This window comes from Falco rusticolus, chromosome 1 (genome assembly GCF_015220075.1).
Source record: "Falco rusticolus isolate bFalRus1 chromosome 1, bFalRus1.pri, whole genome shotgun sequence".
Taxonomy (NCBI): domain Eukaryota; kingdom Metazoa; phylum Chordata; class Aves; order Falconiformes; family Falconidae; genus Falco; species Falco rusticolus.
Window position 1 is genome coordinate 99,654,328 of NC_051187.1, and position 25,756 is coordinate 99,680,083.

The 25,756-nt window shown below is 40.7% G+C and overlaps 1 protein-coding gene and 1 long non-coding RNA gene across 2 annotated transcripts; one reads left to right on the forward strand and one right to left on the reverse strand.

Annotated features, from left to right (window-relative positions):
- Positions 1 to 1,626: 1,626 nt before the first annotated feature.
- Positions 1,627 to 2,505, reverse strand: LOC119149639. Its single transcript, XR_005104794.1, has 2 exons — positions 2,389 to 2,505; positions 1,627 to 2,014 (listed from the first exon to the last, which is right to left on the reverse strand). It is a non-coding gene; the product is annotated as an uncharacterized LOC119149639 (long non-coding RNA).
- Positions 2,399 to 22,391, forward strand: PGM2 (phosphoglucomutase 2). Its single transcript, XM_037391128.1, has 15 exons — positions 2,399 to 2,513; positions 2,716 to 3,184; positions 7,795 to 7,962; positions 8,835 to 8,941; positions 9,269 to 9,353; positions 10,613 to 10,696; positions 12,154 to 12,347; positions 13,475 to 13,664; positions 14,365 to 14,462; positions 16,352 to 16,532; positions 16,656 to 16,749; positions 17,578 to 17,707; positions 20,261 to 20,450; positions 21,099 to 21,232; positions 21,764 to 22,391. Exons 1-15 carry the CDS (start codon positions 2,425 to 2,427, stop codon positions 21,864 to 21,866), a joined length of 2,316 nt encoding a protein of 771 aa, XP_037247025.1. The 5' UTR covers positions 2,399 to 2,424; the 3' UTR covers positions 21,867 to 22,391.
- The last annotated feature ends 3,365 nt before the right edge of the window (positions 22,392 to 25,756 follow it).

Genomic DNA, 25,756 nt, shown 5'->3' on the forward strand with positions numbered 1-25,756 from the left:
TCACAGCAGCAACTGCAGGCAGCAGTTGGCTGTTCCTCCTTTTTCAGCCTCCTTTAATTCCACTAGATCATGAAGTTTTTAGGACTGTGGCGCTTTGCAAGTTGCGTGGTTCTGGCCACTCTGTTCAGAGCAGTCCCAGAGGGGAGGTGGGGACTCTCAAACAGCTTTTCAGTGACACACTGAAAACATCTGAGCCTACACTCTGATGGATCCTGATGATCATTTTCCCCCATCTTGAAGCAAATCATTTTGATTTATAGTCAACCTGTGGCACTCAGGAGAAAGAAGAGATAGTCCATGGACCTGTTCTGTCTGCCACTGCTCCTTCAGCTGAGTCAACGGTGATACATTGTCAGGGTGCTGTGCAAAGTCAGGGTTTTTCTGTGGTTACTTCTCTCCTGCCTTTGAGAAGCATGGCCGCAGTTCAGTGACATTTCCACAAGGGCAGCCCCTTCCTCGTTTGCCTCATCCTTTAAACATGGTACAAAAGAGATGCTCAGATTGTTCCCCTTGAAACACTGTTGGAAAACACCTGGATAGCTATATCCCTCATGGGATTTCAGATTCAGGACTTGGCAGCGCTGGCAAGCTACTCTGCTGGCTCCAGGGTGCCTGCTGCTCCTCCTGTACCCCACAGCCACCTTGCCTTGCTTGGCAGCCTCAGTTCTGCCACACGCGCTCTGTGTGCCATACCCGGGGATTCTCCCCCTGCCTCGGCCTGTACTGCAGAGCTGAGCGGGGAAATCCCACCCACTCCTCACAGCTCGCTCTGCAGTTATGTGGCACCTGGCCTAGCTCAGCTTCGGGCAGAGGTTGACAAGATGTAGGGAAAAGCTCCTGAATAGCGAGCGCCTTGCCCTGAAGCTCCAGAGCAGGCTGCTTGTTCCCCGAGTACCTCGGGAAGCTGGTGCTGGGTATCTCGTTATGCAAGAAAGGGAGTTCAGTGTTCTCTGGGCTGTGCTTCTGCCCCAGAAGTTGTAAGAAATCAAACTGGCCAAAGGGGCTTATCTGGCATCTGCAGGGGGTTCCAGCCAAAAGCCAGGCTAAGTGAAATGAACTGTTTACACAGAGCAAAAGCTTGGCAACTCGGGCTTCTCTCAAAGACGCTGTGCTATAAGCTATAATAATTATTCCATCAATGCAGTGTTAACTGTTCTTTAATGCTGGCAGGACGAACACAATCCATTTTCCAGAGCGAAAATCAGCTACCTTTTTTTTTTTTTTTTTTTTAATTTGGCAGCTGAGGGTGGAGCTGTGCCCAGACAGAGCTGCAGAGGCCAGAGGAGCTGCTGCTGAAGGACGGTTACCCAAGCACTAGGGGAGAGAAAACAGAGATTCCAAAAGCAGCCAAACAACATATTTTTTGCCTGATTTTCTTACTCTTTGGTTCCACTGATCCTTCATCTCAGAGTTTTTCAGAAGGGTATCTTAACAGTTATTTTTACCGATCAGTAGTGCAGATGGATATTGATTAACGTCTCTGCAAGTAATGTGTTGCATTTCTCTTGTTTGTGTGCTTCCTGGCAACATACTGATGAACTTCGAAAGGTTTCCAAATCTCTGTACAAGTCATTACTTGTATGAAAATTTACCCAATTAGTAGTCATTATTCTAATCAGTCATACATGCCATTAATATGTGCTTTAGTATATAAATTATAACACATAGAAAGAATATATTTCAGGTGATAACAATGAGCAGCTCCAACTTGAAAGGGTGTAATATATAGAAAACTTATTCACAAATAAACAAAAAGCATTCTTTGATATGGAGAATATATTCACAATACTGAACAAGCTTTTTTTAGGAATGGGATTTTTAGCCCCCAATAGTGGGAATGGAGTTAGCCAACTTCTCACAGCACTGAATAGGGATCATCCAGGATTCATCACGGTAATCTCTGGTCGGGAGGGGCTGTGACACAAGGCCAGGCTGCTGCGTGCTCGCTCAGAATCGGCACGAGTAGAGCGCTGTGATTTCCATAAAGAGCCTCCTGTGGCTGACTGGCCGGCAACTAAAAGAGAAACAGAAGTCGTATTTATTTCTGAAGTCTGAGACTAAATGTTAAAAACAGTTACGGGTGGTTCAGTGAAATATCCCCCTTGCATGCCACTTGGCATGTGCAGAATTCCAGCTTGCTCTGGAGCGAGTGTACGGGACAGAGCAAACCAGGAGGAAAGCTGCAAACGGAATTTCTCCGGGCTGTTTCCTGCTTGTCTCCAGGTGAATGGAATTCAGGCCTGGTTTTATTATGGGAAGGACTGGCCACACGGTTGTTAGGATGCCAAAAGCCAGACACGGCTAGAAATTGTGATCGGGCCCTTTGTTTTGTCCTTTCCGTACTAGCACCTCCCCCAGTACAGAGTACGGAAGGACGCTGACACGCACCTAAGCCCAGAGTGGGTGACGCTGCGTGTTTTGCTGATGATCTTTATCCCAAACCAGCGTCCCGCCGAGGACGTTCCTTTGTTATACCGGCTCCAGAAACAAACCCGAGGAGCCTTCGTGCGGGGCCCGTGCAAAGCCACACTTTTTGCGAACCGCAGTTCCCCCCGCCAGCCGCGCTCGGTCCCGCAGTGCCGCCGGCAGCGCCCGGGCACGCGCCCCGCCCCGCCCCCCCCGGGAGGGGCCGCGCGCTGCCGCCCCACGGGGCCCCGCCGGTGCCGGGCGTCCCGACGGGCCCCCGGGCCGGCCCCGGCTCGCAGGGCTCCGGGGGGTAACGTTCGGCCCCGCGGTGGCACGCAAGGCCCGGCAGATAACACCGCCACAGGCCCCCGGCTCGACAGGGCCCGCAGGCCGGGCCGCCTCCCCGGCGGCTCGGAGCGGGGCGGAAGAGGGGCGGCCCCGGCCCCGACCCCGGCCCCGACCCCGACCCCGGCCCCGACCCCGGCCCCGACCCCGGCCCCGACCCCGGCCCCGACCCCGGGCGGGGCGGAGGGGGGGCGGCCCCGGCACGGCCCCGGCACGGCCCTGGCACGGCCCTGGCCCTGACCCTGACCCGGGCGGGCGGGGCGGGGCGGAGGTGGGGCGGCCCGGCCCGGCGCGGCGCCGGCGGGCGGAGCGGAGCGGAGCGGGCGCGCTGCGGAGAGGGAAGGAGCGGGCCGGCGGCGGCATGGCAGCGCGGGGCTCGGCCGGGGACGCCGCGCTCCGCCGCGCAGCCGAGCAGTGGCTGCTGTGGGACAAGGTGAGGGGCGGCGGGGGCGGTGAGCGGGAGCCGGGCCGGAGGGGGCGCCCCGGCTCCGCAGGGGCTCTGGGGGGCGCAGGCTGGTGCGGTGTCAGGGCGCGGCAGAGGCGCCCGTCCCCTGCGCCCAAGGCCCTGGCGGCGGGGTATGCCGCAGCGGGGGGGGTGCGGCTGCCGGGGCCCGCGGCGCCACCTGTCCGAGCAGCCCCCGCAGCCTCGCAGAAACCCCTGTCGCTGGTCCCTTGGGTACCGCCGCTGTCCCCGGCTTCCAGCTGCACCGAGCTGCTGTTGTGCAGGGGCCCGTGCTGTGCCGTGTCGGGGCAGCCGGTTGCCTTAATTATTAAAGGCAGGAACACGGTGCTGCGTCGTCTGGCTCTCAGTGTTAACAGCTTCCCGGTACCTCCGTATTTTTGTTGATTAAAATACTGTTGCCAAAAGACACGTAGGCATGCTTCAAAACCACTGGAAAATGCAGAATACATGCTCTGCCCGGCCCCCCCCCCCCCCCCCCCCCGTAGTGTTGCCCACTGCTTAGTGATCCTTACTTAATAAATTAACTCCTGAATCTTCAACATTATCTAGTCTCATGGTTTTTCTCCCCTTTTCTGTTACGATTTATGAATCCTTTAGCACGTGTTACTTCTCTTCCTGTTAAAATACTTAAACTTTTGTGTCTTCGGTTTTGGTCTTGACAGCTCTATATGCAGAAGTAAACTCCTTGGTTTTTTATATCCCACATGTCTAAAGAAGTGCCTTGCCATAGTGGTGTTCTGGAAATTTTTATGGAGTTGCTTGCAGCTGCAGTTCCTACTGAGATGCAGGCCCACATTCGGTATATGTGGTTTGCGTTTTTTGGTTGGGTTTTTTTGGTGGGTTTTCTTTTTTCTTTTTTGTCCCTGCATGTGAAATTTGTTCCTTTGGCTGTATTGGAACACACTGGCCATTGCCCCTGCTGGGTCACTGTAATGACTGCCCAGGGCTCAGCACTGTACAGTGCTCTCTGGGCTCTGTGCAACCTATGTACTTGTTTGGGAAGGGGTATTCTTCTTATTTCAAGATTATCAATAAAAATATAGAATAATTCTTTTTTTTTTTTAGTATCCTTTCCAGGTTCTAAAGGACATCACTAGAAATACCTCAAGCTTGTTGTGATTCTTCATTAAAGATCATTCAACTGGTTAACTGATCAGTTACCCAGCTGTTTCTATTAATGATAATGTGGTGCCAAACCAGACCTTCTTTGGGGAATGCTAATGTTATGATGTAAGCTGACAGTAAGCTTTTGTGTCTCCCTGCCCACGCCCCCCCCTCCACCCACCCCCCCAGTTTAATTGATTTTGAGAATACAGTCTGGTTTTAAAGGGCCTCTTCTTTCCTTAACTTTTTGACTAACCTTAGTTATATTCCTATCTTCTGTCCACTCATTTCATTCTCAGCTGGTTATTCCAATTATTTTGTAAAACCCTCTGGAAATGTAATGCAGCATCCCCTATGATATCTTTACTTTTGAAAGGCTAACTCTTTGTTAACGCTTGCGTCTGACTCAGTAATAATTGACTAGTTTGCAATACTCGTTGCTGATTGCTCAAAAATAGTGAGCAATTTTCATTTCTGGGGGAGCTGTTATGGGTTTGTATTAACAGAACAATCCAATATAACCCTTGTCCATTTACTCTGATATTAAAAAAAAAAAAGTTCTTTTTTTGAAGTGTAGAGATAGGTTAATATTTAATGATGATAAGCTACAAGTTTCTTACATGATAATAGTTTGCAAGAGCAAGCTTTTAAGGCTGAAGATGGTCCTGCTGACTTAACAGGAAATTTCTACCTAGATGATAATTACTGAGCTTGTTACCAAGCTTCATTACAGTAGTAGTGTATTTTTCATTCTTTCTATTATCAATCATAAAATTATGAATAGAAAGTAGCTTATGTTTTTTTAAAAAAATAAAACCTGTTTAGTCAGTAGCAGTCCTTCTACTCTAAAACTTTACGGGGACTCCTACACTGATGAAGCCTCTTTGAGGTCTTCCTGTAGTGTAGATTAAAGTAAATAACTCAAGTGTTACCAGGTGATGTTCAAGCGAGTTGTACTACTGGATATTAACTCTGTATTAAATCATCTGCCACTGCATTTACAGAAATCAGTGTTCTCATACTCACATCCAGTTTTATTTGAGAGTAGAAAAAGGGTAACTGAAGAGGACCAACAAGGAAAGCAAAAACCAGCACTTAATTCTACAGATACAACTGGGTTCCTCTTTAGTAGAGATGCTGTGAAGATTTGGTTTTGGCTTTTTATTCTGCTTAAAAAAAGTTTCTGGTTTTTTCCTTAGCTGCATACAATGGCATCATAACAGTCCTAAAATTGAAATGGGAACAGCCTTCTGTACCATTTAAAAAAAAAAAAAAAAAAAAAAAGGCAAATACAACCATAAATAATTATAACAGTAATTCTGGAAAAATACTTCTGGTATATTAAACAGACTTGAGCCTAGCTTTTACCTTTTTTGTTTGTTTGTTTTGTGGGGCAGAGGGAAGCAGGGAATAACCCAAACAGCTAAATTCACACAATCAAGTTTTCTCTGGCAAATGATGTGGATTGAAACTGTGAGTCTCGGGCAGCTGCCTGGTACGATCATTTAACCAGACCTGAAAAATTGGAGGATCCCTGTAGTGTTACAGTAGATAGCAAACCTGGGAAATTTCTCTATGGTAGTGAGAGCTACAGGATGTTCCTAGTGTCCAGCTGGCCTTGTGTGCTGGCATTAGAGCTTCTACTCTGTCCAACATATGTTTAAACGTGTGGCATCCTCCTAAAGAGGTGCCTGTTTCAGTGGTGAGAGACAACTCAGGTGCATAGAGCTCATGCAGGGTGGAAAAAAAAGGTGACTAGGCAGCGTACAAAGCCTGATGCAAAAAATGTCATTCAGACTTTACCTATGAGACATAGGCCTGATATTGCAGCAAAAAGTTCACGTCAACTTTTTAACAGCCTAAACTCAGAATAATTATGCTGACCTATATTATTCTATAATAACATAACATTATATATGTTCTTACAGAATATAATTACTCTATAATAATACAGAATTTTGTTGAGCCTCCTAAGAGGAAATGTCAGTTGCAACGTTCTTGGACTGGTAAATTGGTAATTCTTAAACTGGAAATCAGTAATTATGGGGTACCTAATGGCTTATTGCACCCAGGAAACACGTGGTGGTTTTTTTTCTCATTTAACTTATTCTGCATTATATAGTTTACTCATTAGCATCAAAAGCTCTGAAGCTTTTTGAGTATTTATTTAAATTATGATGTTTGTCCTGCAGCAGGGGGTACACAGGTCAACAATTAGGGCATCCAGACCCTGGTTTCAGTTTGGTGTGCAGAATGCTTACACATTTGTATGCAAGCTCATTCACTTGTTTACTGCAGTTCGTGCTCGGAAGTGTTTTCTGGAGCTGCAGAAAATACTTTTTTGGGTTGGTGGTTTGGTTTTTTTTGCATAGGATGATATGCCTTCCCTTGCTGTAAGCATACCTAGGTCATCCAAGAAATAGTATGGTCTCTGACTTCTGTGAGGTTATTTGCTTGACTAGAAATCAAAGTTTCTATCCATTTGGAAATTATAACTTTGTACTCCAGTGTAAAGTGTGTGTGATCATGGTGAGTAACCTGTGGAGGATGCTGCCTCTCCACATAACCCTGTTGCCTGGTGGCTGGAGTGTGCCATCTGTCTGGTTGGCTCCGCTGTTATCCAGAAATCTTCACGTATTCTCTCTTAGTAAGATTGAGAGGCTGGGGATACAGGACTTTGCTAATTCCCAAGTTTGGAAACAGAGAGTTGAGAACAATAAAGAGTAGATACAAGCAATATACTAAGGAAAGCAGTGAGACTTAGAAGGCCTTCGCTGTTCACAGATTAATCTGATGTGGCCTTTTGTCACCACCCTGCACAGCCATTTTATTGAGGAATTCAGCTGTAGTTGCTAGGCTTCCATCCTGAGGGCTGTGCTTGTTTTTACAACCGTTACCTGCACATACACTGCAAATTGTTATCTTTATCTTCTGACCAGTCTGCTTAGTTTTGCTGCTGCCTCTGGTGTTAGCCAGTCTCAGGTCAAGGTTCTGATTTATTATTTTTTTTTAGCTCTACTTAGAGAGCTATGGAAGTAACAAATACTTATTAATCATCGGCTTAACTTACTTTTGTATATGTTTAGTGTAGTCTTTGTGTTGTGATGACAAAAGTTCTCTGGAATGTAAAGATGCCTTTTTTGTTTGTTTTGTTTTTAAAACCAGGCAGTATTAAAATTAAAGGACATCTCGGAAATCTTTTCACTTGCTAAAATGTGATATATACATGTTGCCTTGACAGCAGTGTTAACTTAAGGAGATAAATCTAAAATAAGTAATACTTGAGATTGTACTGACTTAAAATTAGGAAGATGTAGTAGGAGTTCTGGTGTTCTTGAAGTGGTGTGTGATGTTTTGATACTGAAATAACCCAGCACAGAGAATGGGCAAGAAAGTTCTGTTAAGATGCTTAAGGGTATTAAAAACAAACATACAAACAAAACCTGTTCTAGAAAATCTGAATTTTGTGTCTACAGAATCCAAAAACTTCTGCAATAGTGAAGCAACTGCTTGTTGAAGGAAATGCCAGTGAACTGCAGAAATACTTCGGCTCACGGATGGAGTTTGGCACAGCAGGGCTCAGAGCTGCCATGGGAGCAGGAATTTCCCACATGAATGACTTAACTATTATCCAGACAACCCAGGTACTGTGTTCAGCACTTGATCTCACTTAACTGGCTGTATATATAAGCCTCATTTATGACAAGCAAACAGGTATTCTGTGGAAGTACAAGCTTTTTACTATTCCTCCAGTTTTCAGAAGTCATGTAAATAATTATTAGCTGACTGCTGATCTCTGAAAACAAGCAGAGAGGAGGTGTTAAGCCATGAAAATAAGTTATTTTCCATATTTGATTTGCAATTGAATTTATACACAGCTACAGTTAAGCTCAAGTGGATCAGTTGGTCCTGATGTAATAACTACCAGAACCCACAAAGGTAGCCAGCATTTGGCTAAGCTTTGTGTATGTTGGAACATAAATTTACGTAAATGCAGTGAAGCTGCATATATATATATGCATGTAGGTCCTAAAGTAAATCTACCCGGGGAGAGCATAAAAAATCCCCAAAACTTAAATTCCTGCAGCCTGGAGTGGTGGTGTCTCATGCCCTAAACGTGTGTCATTATTAAGAGTGAGATTCAGTAAAAAACAGAGGTTTCAGTTAAAACCTGGAATATTGGCCAGTTCTTCTCTTCCTTGTTTGAGACCTAACACAGCTAAATCATTTATCATAATCCGTGATTCAGACTGATAGTGTTAACTGTTCCTTTCTCGAGTTGGTTCTGAGTTTTGGAAAAGTACTGAAATGCTGTCCAACTCACTGTATTGATTTGAACGTTTCTTATATTTCTCGGTGTTTATTGGTCCTAGACAAACTGAATCCTAATCCAGTTCAGTGAGATGTTATGTGTGCTCACCTTTCTGAGATGTCAACATCTTAGCAATCATCTTAATGCAATGATAGATTAAATATCAAGATTGGGTTAATGAATTGAATTTCTTGTTGTCTTTAGGGATTTTGCAGATACCTTGAGAAGAATTTCAGTGACCTGAAAAAGAGAGGAGTTGTGATTGGTTTTGATGCTCGTGCCCATCTTTCCAGTGGAGGTAGTAGCAAAAGGTACTTTTTAGGATTTAAGTATTTTGTGGGTATCTTATATGATCCATCATAATTTTATATCTGCTTCAACAGTATTTTCTCTTTCTGTAGAGTGAAGCAAGGTAAGGGATTTATAGTATTTTTGTATTCTGTAAATGCCAAAGCAGTTCTTATTGTGCTTTGTCTGTTGGCGATAGTGAGGGAACACATTTAAATTGGGTCTGTATAATGATTTGGGGGTTGTTCATAGGGGTTTAGTTTCTTGGTTTTCTTTTTTAAATCAGAGTGTGAAGCTGTGATTGGTGAGAAAATGAATATATTTCCTAGGCATCTTTTCTTCCTGTTTAGGTTTGCAAGACTTGCTGCTAATACCTTCATCAGCCAAGGAGTTCCAGTTTATCTGTTCTCTGATATAATACCAACTCCTTTTGTGGTAGGCTTCTCTATTATATCTTTTTTTATACACACAGATTCTGTCAGACATCTTGCATTACTTACATTAAGGAAAACTAGACAAACTGCTTTTAACTTTTTAAGCTGGACCTGCTGTGAACCTCTGCGTATTTAGCTATATTTAGTTTACAACATCCACAGCAAGAGAAAGGAAGAAGCTTAGTGGAATGCCAGTGACAGTGGGATGGATGTGTTTGTATTTATTCTGGCTTTCAGGCAGGTTTCTTTCAGAAGACAGCTCGTTGTTTCCAGATTGCTGTGGAGGCTGAAACATACATGCACCGTTAATTTTGTGATTTTTAGTCGGTTTGGTGCTTTGGTTTTGTTTTTCTTTTCGGGGTATTGAATCTAAAGTAGCCTTTTCAAATAGCAGGTGGTTGGAATACAGCAATGTTGCTCCGGGAGGCTCGATGTGACCGCGTTTTCATCATCAGATCACTAGGTGTCAGTCCTCTAAAGCAATAAAGAAAACCCCTACCGCTGCACTAAAACCAAGTTTCTCCCGGTACCAGTTGCTCCAGTAAAGTGCTGCAAACACAACATACCAGGATGAAGACTTGATATGTAGCATACCTGTATCGACAGAAATTTTGGTAGATTTAGGGTCAGATTCTTCACAGTGCAGCTTAAAGCAGTATTGCAAAACTTGGGGTTGATTGCATTGGCTGTTAAATAAAGAGCCAGGAGTAGACTCAAACTGGACTTATGATCACAAACTATGCTATATTTTTCATTCACTCCACCCATGTGGAGCTAATTTATATAAGAGCTCTCTCCCAAACAATTCTTTTCTGAACCACGATGGAGTAATTGCTCCACGGGCTGCTCTCAAAAGGTAGTGTGGATGAGACTGCTGCAGGTGTAGTTCTCTACCCTGTGCAGACTTCTGTCATTAGCCCAACAGACTTTGCACCCTTAAAGACCTCTGGTATCTCAGGTCATTCCGCATTAGTCGGTTGCCTTCTATAGAAACCCCACTCTAGAGATCCACAAAGCATTTGATACAACACTAAGAATATATATATAAAAGGCAAAATGCACAGGAAAAAGCAAGGACTCAAGTTGTGCCACATGGGGTTTAGCGGAGCAAGTAAAGCTTCTGCTTTAGAGAGTCAGTCTGTAGGAATCATATCCTGGCTTTCTTTTCATTCAACAGTATAGAAGTATTGCATGTGCGTGAGAATAAATAATATAAAATACTTTGCACGTTCCACTTCAGATAACTTTCTCTTGTTACAGCCATACACAGTAACTCATCTGAAGCTTTGTGCTGGAATTATGGTTACCGCTTCTCATAATCCAAAACAAGATAATGGTTACAAGGTATTTCTGTACGATCTACTTTCTGGCTCTTTTTCAAACTTTTTTTTCCACGTAGAGACACTAATATTATTGTGTATATCCTATCATCATATAGACCAAATTAGAAGAGATCAAACTATCAATGAGATGTATGTATTTAAAGCTAGTAGCATGTTACACTAATGACATAATTAAAATCTTAGTTCTAAAAAGCAGTACTTTTTGTACTTTGGAACACTTTAAAATATTAACTGACCTCTTTTCAAAAGCATTAATCACTTTTCCAGTTCATGATTTTAAAAGATGTCTTTAGTTTTACAAACACAGAGAATTAAAAATGTGTGAAATCTAATGAGTTGCTTGTACAAAGCATTTTTAATAAATTCCATTAATTTTTTGTAGCACTTTTTTTTTTTTTTTTTTTTTGGCGCTAAATGATACAGTTACCGGTGTGACTTTTTTTCTATGACACAAATCTGCATTCCACTGGAAAAGACATGGCTGAGCTGCCTGTCTGCCAGTCACCCATAGCTGGACTAGTCATATACAGACAGTTTCCAAAATACAAAAATTGAAATTGGGAGATCTTTTTTTGTCAGCTTAATAGAAAAACAAGGCATTAGCAGGAATAATTTCTTGCTGTCTCTCCCTTCAGAACTTCATGTCTCTTTAAAATTGCTTTGTAAAATATTTTGTGTATTGATCTTGATAGCTTGTTTGGATGCTTTATCAACTACTTTTTTCATCAATTTCATTTTTTCTTAATTTTTGATATTTGGGTTACATAGTTACATATGTACATGGCCAGTTGCTTTTTTAAAATCTGTGGTCTGTAAACCATCAATAGAAGGAAGTGTGCAAACAACTGTCAAAAAGTAAAACATAGGAAATATACCTCTTTCTAGATGTGTAAACAATTATCAAAAAGGAGAAGACTACAAGTAATGAACATCTTGACACTTAGTTGAATTTGTGCTTGCTGTTGTGGCAATACTGCTGCTGCAGGCAACTGCAAAATTTTTGTGCCTATCTCCTTAATTTTTTTTTGGTGGGAAATGTGTTTCAATTTTGCACTTTTTTCCTCTTAAAAATTCTTCAATATATAATGATTATACCTAAAAATCTGGAAGAAGGTATATGAAATAGCATAGGCAAGTTATCAATCCCAAGCCTGGCAGACAGGCTGATACTGGAATCTTTTCAGTAAATGAGCTGGGTCTTGTTTTGTGTTCCATTATGGATTTTGATATCTTCTGATTTTAAAAAAAAAAAAAGAAAAAGGCAGTTGTTTAATAGAACAAAAATGGGATGTGAGAGGAAACATTGAGAATATGAACAGGGGAATACTCTTGGTATAATTCAGCCTAATTTACTGTAATGCTTTACCGAGGGTAGTGCACTTTAGCCAACAAAAGAAATAACAGTGCTATCCTACAATATTAATGACCAAATATTCCCTTACCCTATTTATTATTTAGGTTTACTGGGAAAATGGTGCTCAGATCATTTCCCCTCATGACAAAGGAATTTCTCAGGCTATTGAGGAGAACCAAGAGCCGTGGTCTCAGGCTTGGGATGACAAACTGATTGACAGCAGCCTACTACTTCATGATCCATATGCCATGGTCAATAAGGAGTATTTCAAAGACATACAGAAACAGTGCTTTCACAGGTAACCGGTGTTAACTCCGTTAAGAGTATGGGTTTTTCCATCTAGTTCAAATTGATGGAAGTCAGGGCGGCCATTATCCTGCCATGATCCAGTTCTGTCTGTGCCTTCTTGTCACCTTTTGTGGTAGCACTGGCAGCTGCATGCTGACATAGTAAGCCAGTTCATATAGGTGGCCTGGCAGAAATCTAACCCAGCAAAGTGAGCAAGGTTCTGATTATATCATCTCCCTGTATGTGCATGACCATGCATCGACCGAGTGCCACAGCAAGACTAGGGCTATGTTGTGCACCTGGGGCTGCGCTGACGCTGACAGTCCAACAGTCTTAAAATGGGCTGCTAAGAGCGAAGGTGAACCAGGCTGTTAAGCCAGTTCTGGAAGGAGGTCTTGCTCTGTCATTGTAGCCTTGTGTGTGCTCCTGGTGACCTTGGGCACCTTGCATGAGCCTATTCCTGTCACTTGCTCAGTAAAACTTTACTCAGCAAAATCAAGTGCATGTTTTATTTTATGATTAACTCGTAGGATCAGTTTATGGATTAGGCGAGCAGCAACCTGTTAATCTGCTTATTTACATCAAAATTTTAACCACCAGTAACCGTGTTCTTACTCTTACTAAAAACATAGTCAGGATTACTAGAAAGTTTGGTCTATGTGAGAAATTATGCTGCATTTTCAGAATAGGAGTTGAATGTCTCCTTAGGAGTTTCCATGCATGTTCTACAGTGTCAGGAATGCACTTCGTAAAACAGTGCGCTCAAATGAAGCATGCTGCTGTCGGTCCACTGTGATCACAGTCTTTGGAGCTGATTTAAATGCCAGAGTTGGGGATGAAGAGTCTTATTAGGCAGTTGTATTTGTTTTCCACTCACCTCCTTTGAGGTATGTGCAGTGTACTGTCTTACTCCAGTGATTTGCACATACCAGGACACTAGATACCAAGAGTGACTCATATCGCTGAAAAATGAGGCATAAGCCAGTTTTCAAGCAATTACCTTTAAAATCTGACCTTTTTAGTGTATAATTTTAACAGTGATATAGAATACTGTATTGTATCGGTTTCTGAACATAATCAATTTTCTGCAGAATATTCTTCCGTATCCAAGTTAACTGTTAATGTGTTTTATTTCAGGAATATAAACAAGGAAACAAACCTGAAATTTGTTCATACTTCTGTGCATGGCGTAGGTCATAAATTTGTGCAGCTGGCCTTCAAGGCATTTGACCTTAGCCCTCCTTTTGCTGTTCCAGAGCAGAAGGATCCTGATCCAGAATTTCCCACAGTAAAGTACCCAAATCCTGAAGAAGGCAAAGGTGTTTTGGTAAATAGAATTTATTTTTTTTAACAGTTCCAATGTATTTCAAATAACGTATCCTTTCTGCCAGTAGTCATGGCTATAAATATTGGTTGATGGTCTATTTTGTTTCTGTTTTCATAGCCTTACATTTAGTGAAGAGTTAGCTGGTATCCTTTCATTGAAATTTTTAACTTTTTGAACGACTTGGGAAGTAATTATCTGTAACTTTAAACTAATTTGTTCTGTGCTCTAACAGAATTGGCAGCATCTGCACGTAGAACAAAGTGATTCAGTTCCTTTTAAAAAATAAAATAATAACAATAAGATCTTCACAGTTGGTTTTGAGCAATTTCTACAATTTACATCTGAAATACAAAGACTAAATTGTTCTGATTCTTCACCAGGAGGCAGCAGGGGAAGTCCTGACAGGTCATTAGAATTTTGGCTGCAAGTATTTCTGCTACACACTGTTACTGAAGGATCTTGTTGAATCTAGATAGTGTTTGACTCAGGCTGAAGAAGTGGAATGATGTAGGTGAAGTTAAATATCCTGACTGTGCTCTACTGCTGCCAGGCTTGAAATTTACTTTTTTGTAGAGACACATCATGATTTTGGGTGTTTGAGATTAAATAAATGGGGAAAATTATTTAAAAACTATAAAGAAAGTGAAAATGTTATTTGGGAGTATTAACACTCATCTCATCTTGCTTACCACTTTTCTAGACGTTGTCTTTTGCTTTGGCTGAAAAAGATGGGGCAAAAATAATTTTAGCAAATGATCCTGATGCTGATCGACTTGCAGTGGCAGAGAAACAAGAGAGGTATGGTAATAAAGAATTGCAAGCCATTTACATTTTTTACCTAAAGGCTAGGTTCATTTGGGGGATTTTTGATACCTGTGTTGCAGAGGAAGATAAATAGTCACATTAGTCAATTTTGGACTGAAAACGTGTAGAAATGAGAGAGGACTGTATGAAGCAGACCACAGTGGGGGCAGCAGGTGAAATGATGATTAATATTAGATACTGTACAGAAGCCTGAATAAATACTTGACACTTGCGGTACTTGAGGCATGCACAGAAGCACATGAATTGTTGTGATTGTGCTATAGCTTTTTAAAGGTAGGTTTTCAGGTAGGAATTTTTCACCCAAGACTGATGAATGTTCTTTTATACTATGCTTATTAAATAATTACTTGAATATTCAGGAGAACCTTTATATAGTTTGCTGATAATCTCAGGAATAGGGAACATCTCTTGTTTTTTCATGAGTTCCTTCTTTCTCAATACTGTTAGACCAGACGTTTTTCTAATCAGATGGTTTAGGCCTCTCTCACTCAGTTCCCCATTTCTATGCATTCACATCCAGTGATTGTGGATGATGCAAATATTTGAACCTCTATCAGCTACACAAATTCCAAAAACCCAGTAAAAGGACACAATGCCAAATACCCATTTTGCTCACCAGATAATACTTTTTGATCTTGTAGCAGCTTCAAAGGTGGCAGTGTTTTCTTTGGGGTTTTGGGTCTTTTTCTAACTCATTAGCCTCACAGCATGAACTAAGGAGGCTTTTCTGCCATTTGAAGAGGAATGGGCTGATTGGACTCTGCTTGGACAGTGGTAGCTGGAATATCTTTATTTTAATATTTTTGTCCTGTGCCAGCCTCAGCTGGCAATTCACCATTGAGGAAAAAGCATTAAAAGCTTCAGTTTATGCTAGTTATGATGGGTTAAAACAGTTTTTGTCTAAAAACTTACAGCTATCAGAGGCTTGAAGAGGGGATGTTAGTTTATTGTATTTATCACCACTGAGAGCATCGTGCTCTCATTCTGCTACCTCTTTGCTAATTGTGTAGCCAGTCTTAGTTGTCTCCTAACTTCCAGTCCTGCGTCCTTCTCTCAGACTTTTCCTTTAGCTGTTCATACACTAATTGAATATATTAATACAGGCTTCTACAGTATCTGTACTTCTTCTTTGACAGAAACTCCTGCTAGAGCACAGTCTCTTAGAGCTCTTACACTAAGTTGTCACTTTGCATTGCTTTGTGCCTGTTGGCATCAATAAATGCAGGAGACTGAGTCTGCTTCTCTTTCACAACAGGTACTGTTTCTGTAGGTCTTGATGTCTGTCAGTTTGGCAGTGTCTTTGTCCCCTTTTGTGACTGGGAATTTCTGGGTAATTTTGACATCCATCTTTCTTTTTTTCCTTCCATTTTTCTTGTTCTAGCAACATGTCAATGTTAATTTTTTTTTTCACCCATTTGAGGTTTTTTCCAATCTTCTCAATGACCATTGATGTATTTGTGATTATATATAAAAGCATTTGTCACAGAGTCAACCAAAAGTACTGATCTTGAGAACTGTATTTTTGTGTCTCTGTGCTTGTCTTAATCACGGATTTTATAATTTGCTGAATATTTTTGTTTTACAAAAATATGCTGGAAATAGCATTGTTTCATCTTTTGATAAATTCAAAAGCTGGTATGTATTATGGAGGACAAAGGTAACCACTTCATAAATTTTTGGGGAGGAATTTTTTTTTTTTGGTCGAAATGAACACATGACACCTTGTTACTGGTACTTGGATTTCAGGTGCAGTTGTTTGTTAGTATTCATGTATGCAAGAACCAATAGATTATTTTTTTTTTTTTCCTCCAGTATTATCCTTTGAATTCATACACTTTGTTTATTTTTTTTCCTCTCTCCAGTGGTGAATGGAAAGTGTTTTCTGGAAATGAGCTGGGAGCTCTTTTAGGCTGGTGGATCTTCACTTGCTGGAAAAATCACAATAGGGATACTTGTGCCATTAAAGATGTCTACATGTTATCCAGTACTGTTTCTTCCAAAATCCTGAGAGCAATTGCACTAAAGGAAGGTTTTCACTTTGAGGTAAGCAACGTTACACGTTATTCCATATTCTTTTATACGCTTTCCTACGCAGTGTCATATCTTTGTAAAACATTACTTTTATTTCTAATGCCTTTCTTTTCCCACCCCTCCTCACTGCTGTAGGAAACACTGACAGGTTTCAAGTGGATGGGCAACCGTGCCAAACAGCTCATGGACCAGGGAAAAGCTGTTCTTTTTGCATTTGAGGAGGCTATAGGTATGAAACGGAATGTTATATTCTGGTATCCTGTAAAATAGTGAAAGTAGTCCTGCTGCAAAAACTGCCAATGTAACGGTGCCCTCAGCACAATAGGTCTATTTCCAGTGAGTAATCAATAATCATCCATTTGGCTGATCGATTTTACTAGTTTTAATCCTGTGTATCTCGGCTTAGCACAGAGTATGATGATGTGAGGAGCTAGATGTATATACCTTCAGTAGCATAGCTATGTAGACTTGGACTGAAAACGCTCTGCAAGGTATTTTAAAAAAAACAAACACACATTTTTCAGACTTCAGGTTGAGTCTGTTTACCTGACATTTTTCAGCTGATTTTAAATGTGAATAAAAAGTAAAAAAAATCTCCCAAATTATACTTGTAAACTGGAAAGCCATGAACAAAAGCTGTGAATTCATTAGAAGGAAACGAAAGCTATAATGCTATTTTTGGAGTATGTCAGTACCTGAAAACCAGGGAAAATGTGATTAATTTTACAGATGATTACTGGTGCTACCATGTAAGGGTAATCACATTTGAGACAAAGTGCTATACTTGTTTTGTTCCTGCAGTATGGCATTTCTTTTTAACGAGAGCTTCAAAAATGCTCAGGAGCATCTAGCATTGACACAAATCTGTCTCTAGCTTGAAATTCCATTAAATGCCTTGCTTGTCAAAATTAACACTTTCTGTTTAACTATAAAATGTCTGTACTATGGTAGTGTGCATTTCTCCTTTAAAAGATGTTGGGTTTATTAACTCCCCATCCCCATTTTATCTTATTTTCTTATAAAAATATATCAAATATATATAATTTTCTTTGTTTAGGATATATGTGCTGTCCTGCTGTTCTGGACAAAGATGGTGTCAGCGCTGCTGTTATAACTGCAGAGATGGCTAGCTTTTTGGCAACCAGGAATTTGTCTTTGTCTCAGCAGCTGAAAGCTGTCTATGATGAGTGAGTTCTCTTAGAATTGTTTAATTTTCAGATTTTCTCCATTCCATGTACTGGGGTTAATAGGGATTCACTAGCAAGCTATAGTATAGGAAGAAATAAAAATTGGGTTCTTGCAGTATTAACACAATTGTGTGTTAATAGTAATTTTCTAGAAAGCGCTCCTGCCTCATGAATATATTTATGACTTTATCTTGTGTCATTTTAAGGTATTTTAAAAATAATAGTATTACCTTACTAATTCCCTATTAGTTAATGAGATTTTTGAGGTGGTTTTGTTTGCTTGTCTGAAAGGTTTTTCCCTTTTGGGAAGTTCTGCTCTTGGGTCCTTTTACAGAAGATTGGCCTGGGTTTTGGCCAGTAGTATTACTGTGTTGTGGACATCATAGTGTCGCCAGCTGCTTCAATGTGCCAGATGCACAGAATTGTTGATTGCAGAATGGGTCTAAGTACCTCTGGCATATTTATGCTACTCATAGAAGCCAGCTTGCTTCTGTCCTGCTTGCAGGGCTACTTGTGATTAAATTAATTCTAGTTGGCTCTAAAATTAAGCTTTTTATGATGATAATCTGTCCTTTTTTTTTTTTTAATGGATAGTAGATGTTGGTGGTTGTTTCTGCACGTGAATGAGATTTGAGCTGATTATGCAGAAGTGCTGTGACTGTTCTGCCATAACTATTGGCCATATATGGCAGGGTATCCCTTTGAGAGCTTTTAATACAAGGCACTGCTTTTCTTTTGTTCTTAATGTTTTCATAGACCTACAGAAATCAATAGCAAAGATGACTACTGGATTTCATGGGACAGACAGTGGTTTTTGTGGGGAGTTTGGGTTGTTTGTTTTAAAGGAGGGAGCAGCACAAGCTGGTTGATACTCTCCACCTCTTCGTGTCTCAGATGCTAACGAAGGAGTGGTGGAACCTGCAGAGACTCATGGAAGACTCCAGCCTTGGTGCTGCTTGTTTTACCAATCCTCAGAACTCATTTGCATGCAGCACTAGCCATGCTTGTTTAAGAAGGAGTCAAGTGGGAAACACTTGCTAACACACTACATAAATAAATTGTAGGATTTATTAGCTATTGTATGTGGCAGAAGTTTAGGTGTGTTCAAGAAACAGTAATATAAATGCATGGAAGAGGAATGCATACCTAGAGCTGCAAATATATCATCTGACATGAGAAATCCCTTAAGTACTGGTAGCTGGAAGTGTATATTCAAAGAATTATCCTTCTCTGGCTTGCACTTTTTTTTTTAATACTCATTCAGTAAACACCTCCTTCAGGTTGCCCTCAGAATATTTGACGGAGTGGAACTTTCTGTGTCACAGTGCCACTCTTTACGTAACTACTGAAGAGGACTCTAAAAGTCAGAGCTTATTTAGCATAAAAGCAGTCTGTAGATGTACCTGAAAGATGTCACTGCACATAGTCATAGTCACTCTTTGTGGAAAACCTACATAACAGGGAAGGATACAAATCTGCCTTGATTTGATGCTTGATAACTAGAACTGGAGAAGGGGGTCTTGTTTTGTTTTGGGGGGTCATTTTCTGTGCGTTTTTGTTGTTTGTTTGTGGCTAATACAGAGTTGCAGTTTTCTACTCCTTACTCCTTTATTCTTTGTCAGATTTGTCTTGTGGGTTGCTGTTGAAATAGAAGAAACTCTACTCTGGGATGTGGAGGTATAGAAGGGGGATCTTTTCTCAAGGAAACAAATGCAGATTGGGAAAAGGACACTGTCCTAGCAGGCTCATCGCTTCTTTCAATTATAGGATAGGTTTTGGTAATTCCCTTGCTGGATCGTCAAGACGGATTTAACAGTTATTGATCTTCAAGATGTCCATTTGGGTATAAACATGACTCCGTTAGGGAACCGTTCAGGTTTCTAGCATGAACATCCTGAATGAAAGATTCTGCCCTTCAGATTTTCTCTGGCAACCAGGATATAATCATCAAGTGTTGCTCTTTAGTAAGAGTTCAATTAAACGACCAGTCTAGGTTTGTATGATTTTCAACTACATGCTGTTCTGAAAAGTCAGTGTTAGCAGGTCATTTGTCTTTGATGCAGATTCTGCATCGTATTACCCGGCAGCAAACAGAGAAGGTAAAGAGACAATGTTCTTTTAACAGTTTGGTTTAGTAGAAACACTTTAATGGGAGAGCAGCTTCTGAAGTGGCATTGGAAAAAACAGTCTAGGATTTGTTTTCCTTGGAGAAGGTCAGCTGTCAAAGCAGCTGTTTAGATGTAGTCTGTTCTCTTCCTCTGATGGTTAGATGTCTTCAAGGCAATGATGACATCTTTTTTTCTTCTCATTTAGCAGTAAAATTTCTTATTTTTAATCATTAAAAGGAAAAGCTTTCTGCACAGAAGTTTCTTTATGTATAATAGGACAATTAAGCTGTTGAGGCCTTTTTAAAATGGTAAGGGGGTGAACTGATGCTGCAGTTGGGTGACTAGGAGTATAGATTCTTGCTTTATAGAAGGTTGTGTAATGTGTATGGTGTACAACTCTTAAGAAGAACACTGCTTCTTCAATTCATTAGTATTGTCTTCACAGATATGGCTTCCATGTTACCAAAGCTTCATATTTCATCTGCCATGATCCTAAAGTTATTCAACAGCTTTTTGACAACCTCAGAAATTTTGATGGAAAAAACACATATCCAAAATCTTGCGGTAGATTTAAAGTTTCTGGAATAAGGGATCTAACTACTGGGTATGACAGCAGCCAGCCAGATCAAAAGGCTGTAAGTATATTTTTTAAAAAATTATATATAAACCATATAAGTATGTATATACATATATAAAAAAATGTATGAATGAAAAACTCTTAACATTATGTTACATTCTGAGTCTTAAAACAAGTTAGATTGGGATAATTGTTTTGCCTTGGTGGGAGGAAATGAAGGTTTGGGGAGAGTGGGAGGGTTGGGGGTTTTTGATTGTTTTGTGGTGGTTTTCCTCTCCAAGTTGACAGTCTGTAAAGGGCGGTAAGAAGATCTTGCTGTCTTGCTACAGCAATCTTGCATTATTTTCTTTAAAGTGCAACTAAAATTCTCTGTGGAGATGTGGCTTGGTTTCTTTAGTTTTCCACAATCCGTGTTTCTTTTCCTCCTGAGAAATGCCATCACAGAGCAATTTCTATTTGCAGTAAAAATGTTGACTAGACTTGAAGTGAGCTACCTAGAAGTAATATGCTGCTACCAGATTCTAGGTTGAGGGTAAGGCTGTCATTTGCCTATTGTGGTCTCAAGACCACGATGATGAAGAAAACAGAACAAAGCTTAATTTTAGCTGATCCTTTAGTGATATGACATCAAGTCATCCGTTTTGTCTTGAATTTGTTATATGCAGTCACTGTCCAAGCTTCTAAAAATTATTCATACTATTTATAGATACTTCCCACTAGTAAAAGTAGCCAAATGATAACATTCACTTTTGCTAATGGAGGAGTGGCCACAATGCGAACAAGTGGGACGGAACCAAAGATCAAATACTATTCTGAACTTTGTGCACCACCTGGAAACAGGTATTGTCACGTACAGCAGTGAATTCTGTGTAATATGGGGCTGTGTGGCTTTTTGGTATTGTTTTGGTGGGGAAGAGGCTCTCTGTGATCAAGTAGTATTACTACAGTCATTATTTAAAGCTTTATGCAAATGCATTCCCTCAATTCTGCAAAATTTGTTGACGCCTTCTTGTCACTGAAATCCCTTTGAACTTGGTTTCACATTCAGTAAAAACAAGAATCAAGAAAAACATTCTGCCTTAAATGGAATTAAATACATTCACTCTCTTTTTACATACACGGTTGCTTTAAACTTATATAAAAGTGTTCTAATGTATTTTAAACTGGTTTATGTTTAGTAATTATATCCTTGAATGATAGCCTTATTTTCATTACATAAGTTAATAAATACTTATCTTTAAGACTATATGATTTCCAAGGCTTTCTCACAGATGAAAATTGATCTGAAAATACTATTATAAGTATAAAAGTTACATTTCTAATCACAGACATCTAGTAACAGAATGTATTTGTGTGGATTTTGTTTTTCAGTGATGTTGAAAAGCTGAAGAAGGAACTAGATGAATTGGTCAACGCTCTTGAAAAACACTTCTTTCAACCAGAAAAAAATAATCTTCAACGAAAGACTGAGTAAAATAGCAATATTACTACCTTCATTGATTTTTACAGCATTATAAGTGCATTATTTAAGAAATAAGGATTTTTAGGACCAAACATCTGAGAACTCAAACTAAAAAGACTTCTGCTTTTATTAAGAGTTATTCTGGGTTCTCTTGGATCTAGTATCTTATGTTGGAAGGAAAGTACCTTTACCCTTAAAGGACCAAAAAACCCCAATCAGTTGAACTGAAAGCTTTATGAACTAAAAGTTGACTGCAAATATATTTCAATCAAAACTTGTTTTAATTAAATATTATAAGTAATATCCTGATTTCTGAAATGCAGCCTGTTTTGTGGGGACTTTTATTTCTCTTCTGTGTCTGTAATCTTACAATACTATGCAATTTTACCTAGCTTTAGATTTACAAAGCAAGTTTTTCTGTTAACAAGAAGTAATGAAAGCCTGAGGTGAGACTTCGATAAACTTGGGGCAAATGTTTCAGAAACAGTGATCTTTCTTGGGGATTTTGGCCCAAATAAACAAGAAACTAACAGTGAATTTGCTGAAGGTCTGCTTGGTGTGGGACTATGCATCATAAACCAGGTTAGAGATACTAAGTGTACTAAACTGCCTTTTAATACCATGGACATACTAAGATAATGTTTCTACATACAGCAGGTTTCTGTTGCCTCTTTGAATTAAACATAATTAGTTCAATACACACCCAAATCTCAGAGCCTGTTATACTGTATGCTACCATGACTTGGTGTGCGTAACTCTGCATGTCTAATTTAGAGCAGAAGTTTCCATTTTATTGCATGCTATTGTCTGCATTTGCAGAGCCTGAGAGGGTTATTTGGAGGTTAGCATTTGACTTTAATACAAGGGGTTTCTGCATTTTCAGTACTTGTTTGGGATATCAGTGTAGCTCTTAACAGCCCCAGTACTTCTTGGGTAAAGAAAGCTCTTTGCCAGAATTCCTTCTGGTATCCCATGGAGAATGACTAGTTGCCAGACCAAGCATAGGTAAAGTTTAGCAAATTATTCATGAAATAACAAACTTGCTATTCTGTCCCCAGTAAATACTAGCTTACTGTGTTAGCTAAGATGGTAAGCAATGAACACTGGATGCCTGCTTTTACCTTAGAGACCTCAGAGATACCATCGGAGGATGCATGGAAAGGAGTAGTCCCTGCATTCTGTGGCTGTCGCATCTGTTTTTCTCGGCTGTGCAGAGCCAAAGGCAGTATCTAAATCATGCATATTGAGGTCCATCTGTGTGGCATAGAAAATTAACCTCAAAATAATGTAATAAGAAGGGAACTGAGGAAACAGAATATGCTATTTATCAAATCCTAGTCCTTTAAGAATAAAACTAAAAAGATGGGTTACTAGTTTGTGCAGAAAGTGCTTGCGCACACCTTCCGCTTTTCTGCTGCCATTTCTCTTACACTAAACCAAAGATGAGACAGTTTTTTATTGATACGTGTTTGTTTGGTGCCTTGAATAGTGCAGTCCTTACTCTTAAATAGGACCCTAGAGGTTACTGAATGTAGTAGTAACTGTGAAGAGAATCTCAATATTGACTTCAGTGCAGTCAGCTTTGTCACATTGGATGAAACTTCTGCACCTATAAACTCCCACTGTCCTTTCCTTCTGAAAAGAAATTTTAAGAACTAATTAAAGGCTTAAATTAAATACATAGCAATTTAGACTTTTTTTCTTGCATGTTAAGTGTGCTAAACCAGTGCATTTGGCATGTTCTAAACCTGAACTGATGCTCAGAAGGAAAGTAGAACTACTTAAGACACTGAGATAGATTGATCACCAGTCCCTTTCCACTTGACCTTGTGGCAGAAAAGTCTATTAATCTGGGGTGGGGTGGTGGTTCTAAATAAAGAAACTTTTTTACAATGAAATCTGAAGGCAATGTTACCAGTCTTAAAATGTTGGGGTTAGTAATCTTATCTTCGTCCCTGGAAGTATTTTGAGAGTTCAAAGTCCAACTCATGCCTTATCATCTAGAGCTAAGATGGGGAGGGATTTCAAGACCATCCATAAGAGGAGGGCATGAAAACAAGGATCTATTATTAAGGAATTAAAATGACAACTTTAGGTTTTTACATAGTCCAAATCTGAAGTACTTATCAATAGTAGATGTTACCTTGTTCTATTTCCTCTGCTTCCTCAGTACCTGGGAGGCCTGGAATAATAGGTGTGTGGTACAAATTTGTGAGACCAAGTATAAGATGGTGCTGAGACATCACAGAAAAAAGCATGCACCTGGGGTTCTGAGGTTTCTGTGATGTTTCAATGTGGCAAGAGCTAAGAAGAGAAATCAAGCAGGAATCCTACCCACTGCTCCCTAACCCTGCTATTGCAAAGGTTCCTCTTTTCTTCTTTCCCTGCCCCTCAGCACGTGAGGTCCTGCTTTCCTTCATTTGTGATGAGGCAGCAGGGAGATGCTGAAAGAAGAAGGTAAGGGGTAAGATTAAATTGAGATAACATGTGGAGATTGCATCCTCCTGTGCTCAAGTAGGAGAACAATGCTGAAAGGAAATAGCTCCCATGTGCTATTGCTCTTTTACACATTGATTAAAAGATCAAGAGGATGAGAAGCAGAGTGGAAGATTGGGGCACGTGATTCTCCAAACTTTACCTTAATTTGTTCACTCTGCCATTCCCAGCAAGACCCTTTCTATGTGGAACATCCTGCCTTGAAGGAATGCTGCCTTTTGGGTGTGTGGGATAACTGTTGATGCAAGGTGTCATGTTCAGCTGCAGCATCAGTTCTGGCAGAATTAGGAAAAGGATGAAGCTTGCAGGAGAAAAGGAATCAGGTTTGCTATCTGTAAATTATGACTGACTTACATTCACAACCAGAGCTACATACTTGTTATAAATGCAGAACTTTAAGGCTTTAATTTTCTTCCCAGAACTCAAGTTCTCTATCCTTGTTATTTTCAATACAACTTTAAGATTGCACTGGTTATGCAGCTGGGTGTGGGGAAAGAACCTCTTGAAAAGCTTAAGAAATTTCTCTGCGTCATGATGGGAGTGATGCATGTGCCATCTGTATTCAGCTATGACTTGTTTCACTCTGCATGCAGATGCAGTTGGTTCTTCAAGGAATAGCACTCTTTGTCTGGTGGCATTGGGCTTTTTGGCTTCTGGGTAGTAATCTGCTGCAGCAAATCACTCTGTCACTACTGGCCTGGCACATACACTCCTGTCTGTCTGTGCCTGTCTCTAGCCCAGAGTCAAGTTGCGGGGAGGAGGAGGAGAGACAGGCACGTGGTCCCCAGAATAGAGGAAGGGGCCTTATTTCAATGTACTGGCTACATGAGAAATGGGAGGATGAATGTTGGGATTTTGCTAATGATTCCTCTCTCTAGGAAATCTGTCTGTGTTCAGCCTTAGCCAAGTCTGCCAAGGTGCTTCACGGTTGAGGGGTGCTAAGGAGAACTGGACAACCTGGTCTATCCCTCACATTCCTGTGACAGGCTGGGTTTCTGCTGAGCTGTTGCCATTATTTGCAGATCATCTACATGCATTACTTACTACTGCTGTCCTGCCTGGAGATCTCCTTGGGGATGTCATCTCTCCTAGGAGCAGGCAGTCCCTGGTAGTGCTGGGGTGGATGAGTAGATGGCTGGTTCTGCTAACATGCTGATAGTAGGGCCATGATGATGTGGCAGACCCTATTGTCACTGTCTTCACCATTCTCCTGGTTTACACCGTTAGAGGGAATGTCCTCATCCCTCTCTCATCTTCCACCTAACTGATCCCCTAAACTGGTTACCTATACCAGGTACTGGTACAGCAAGATCATGATTTATTGTCATCAGGCTGAGAACCCCTTCTTTTTAGGTTATACAGAGGGTCTTATGGACCAAGTGAATATGGTAAAAGGCAAGCCAGAA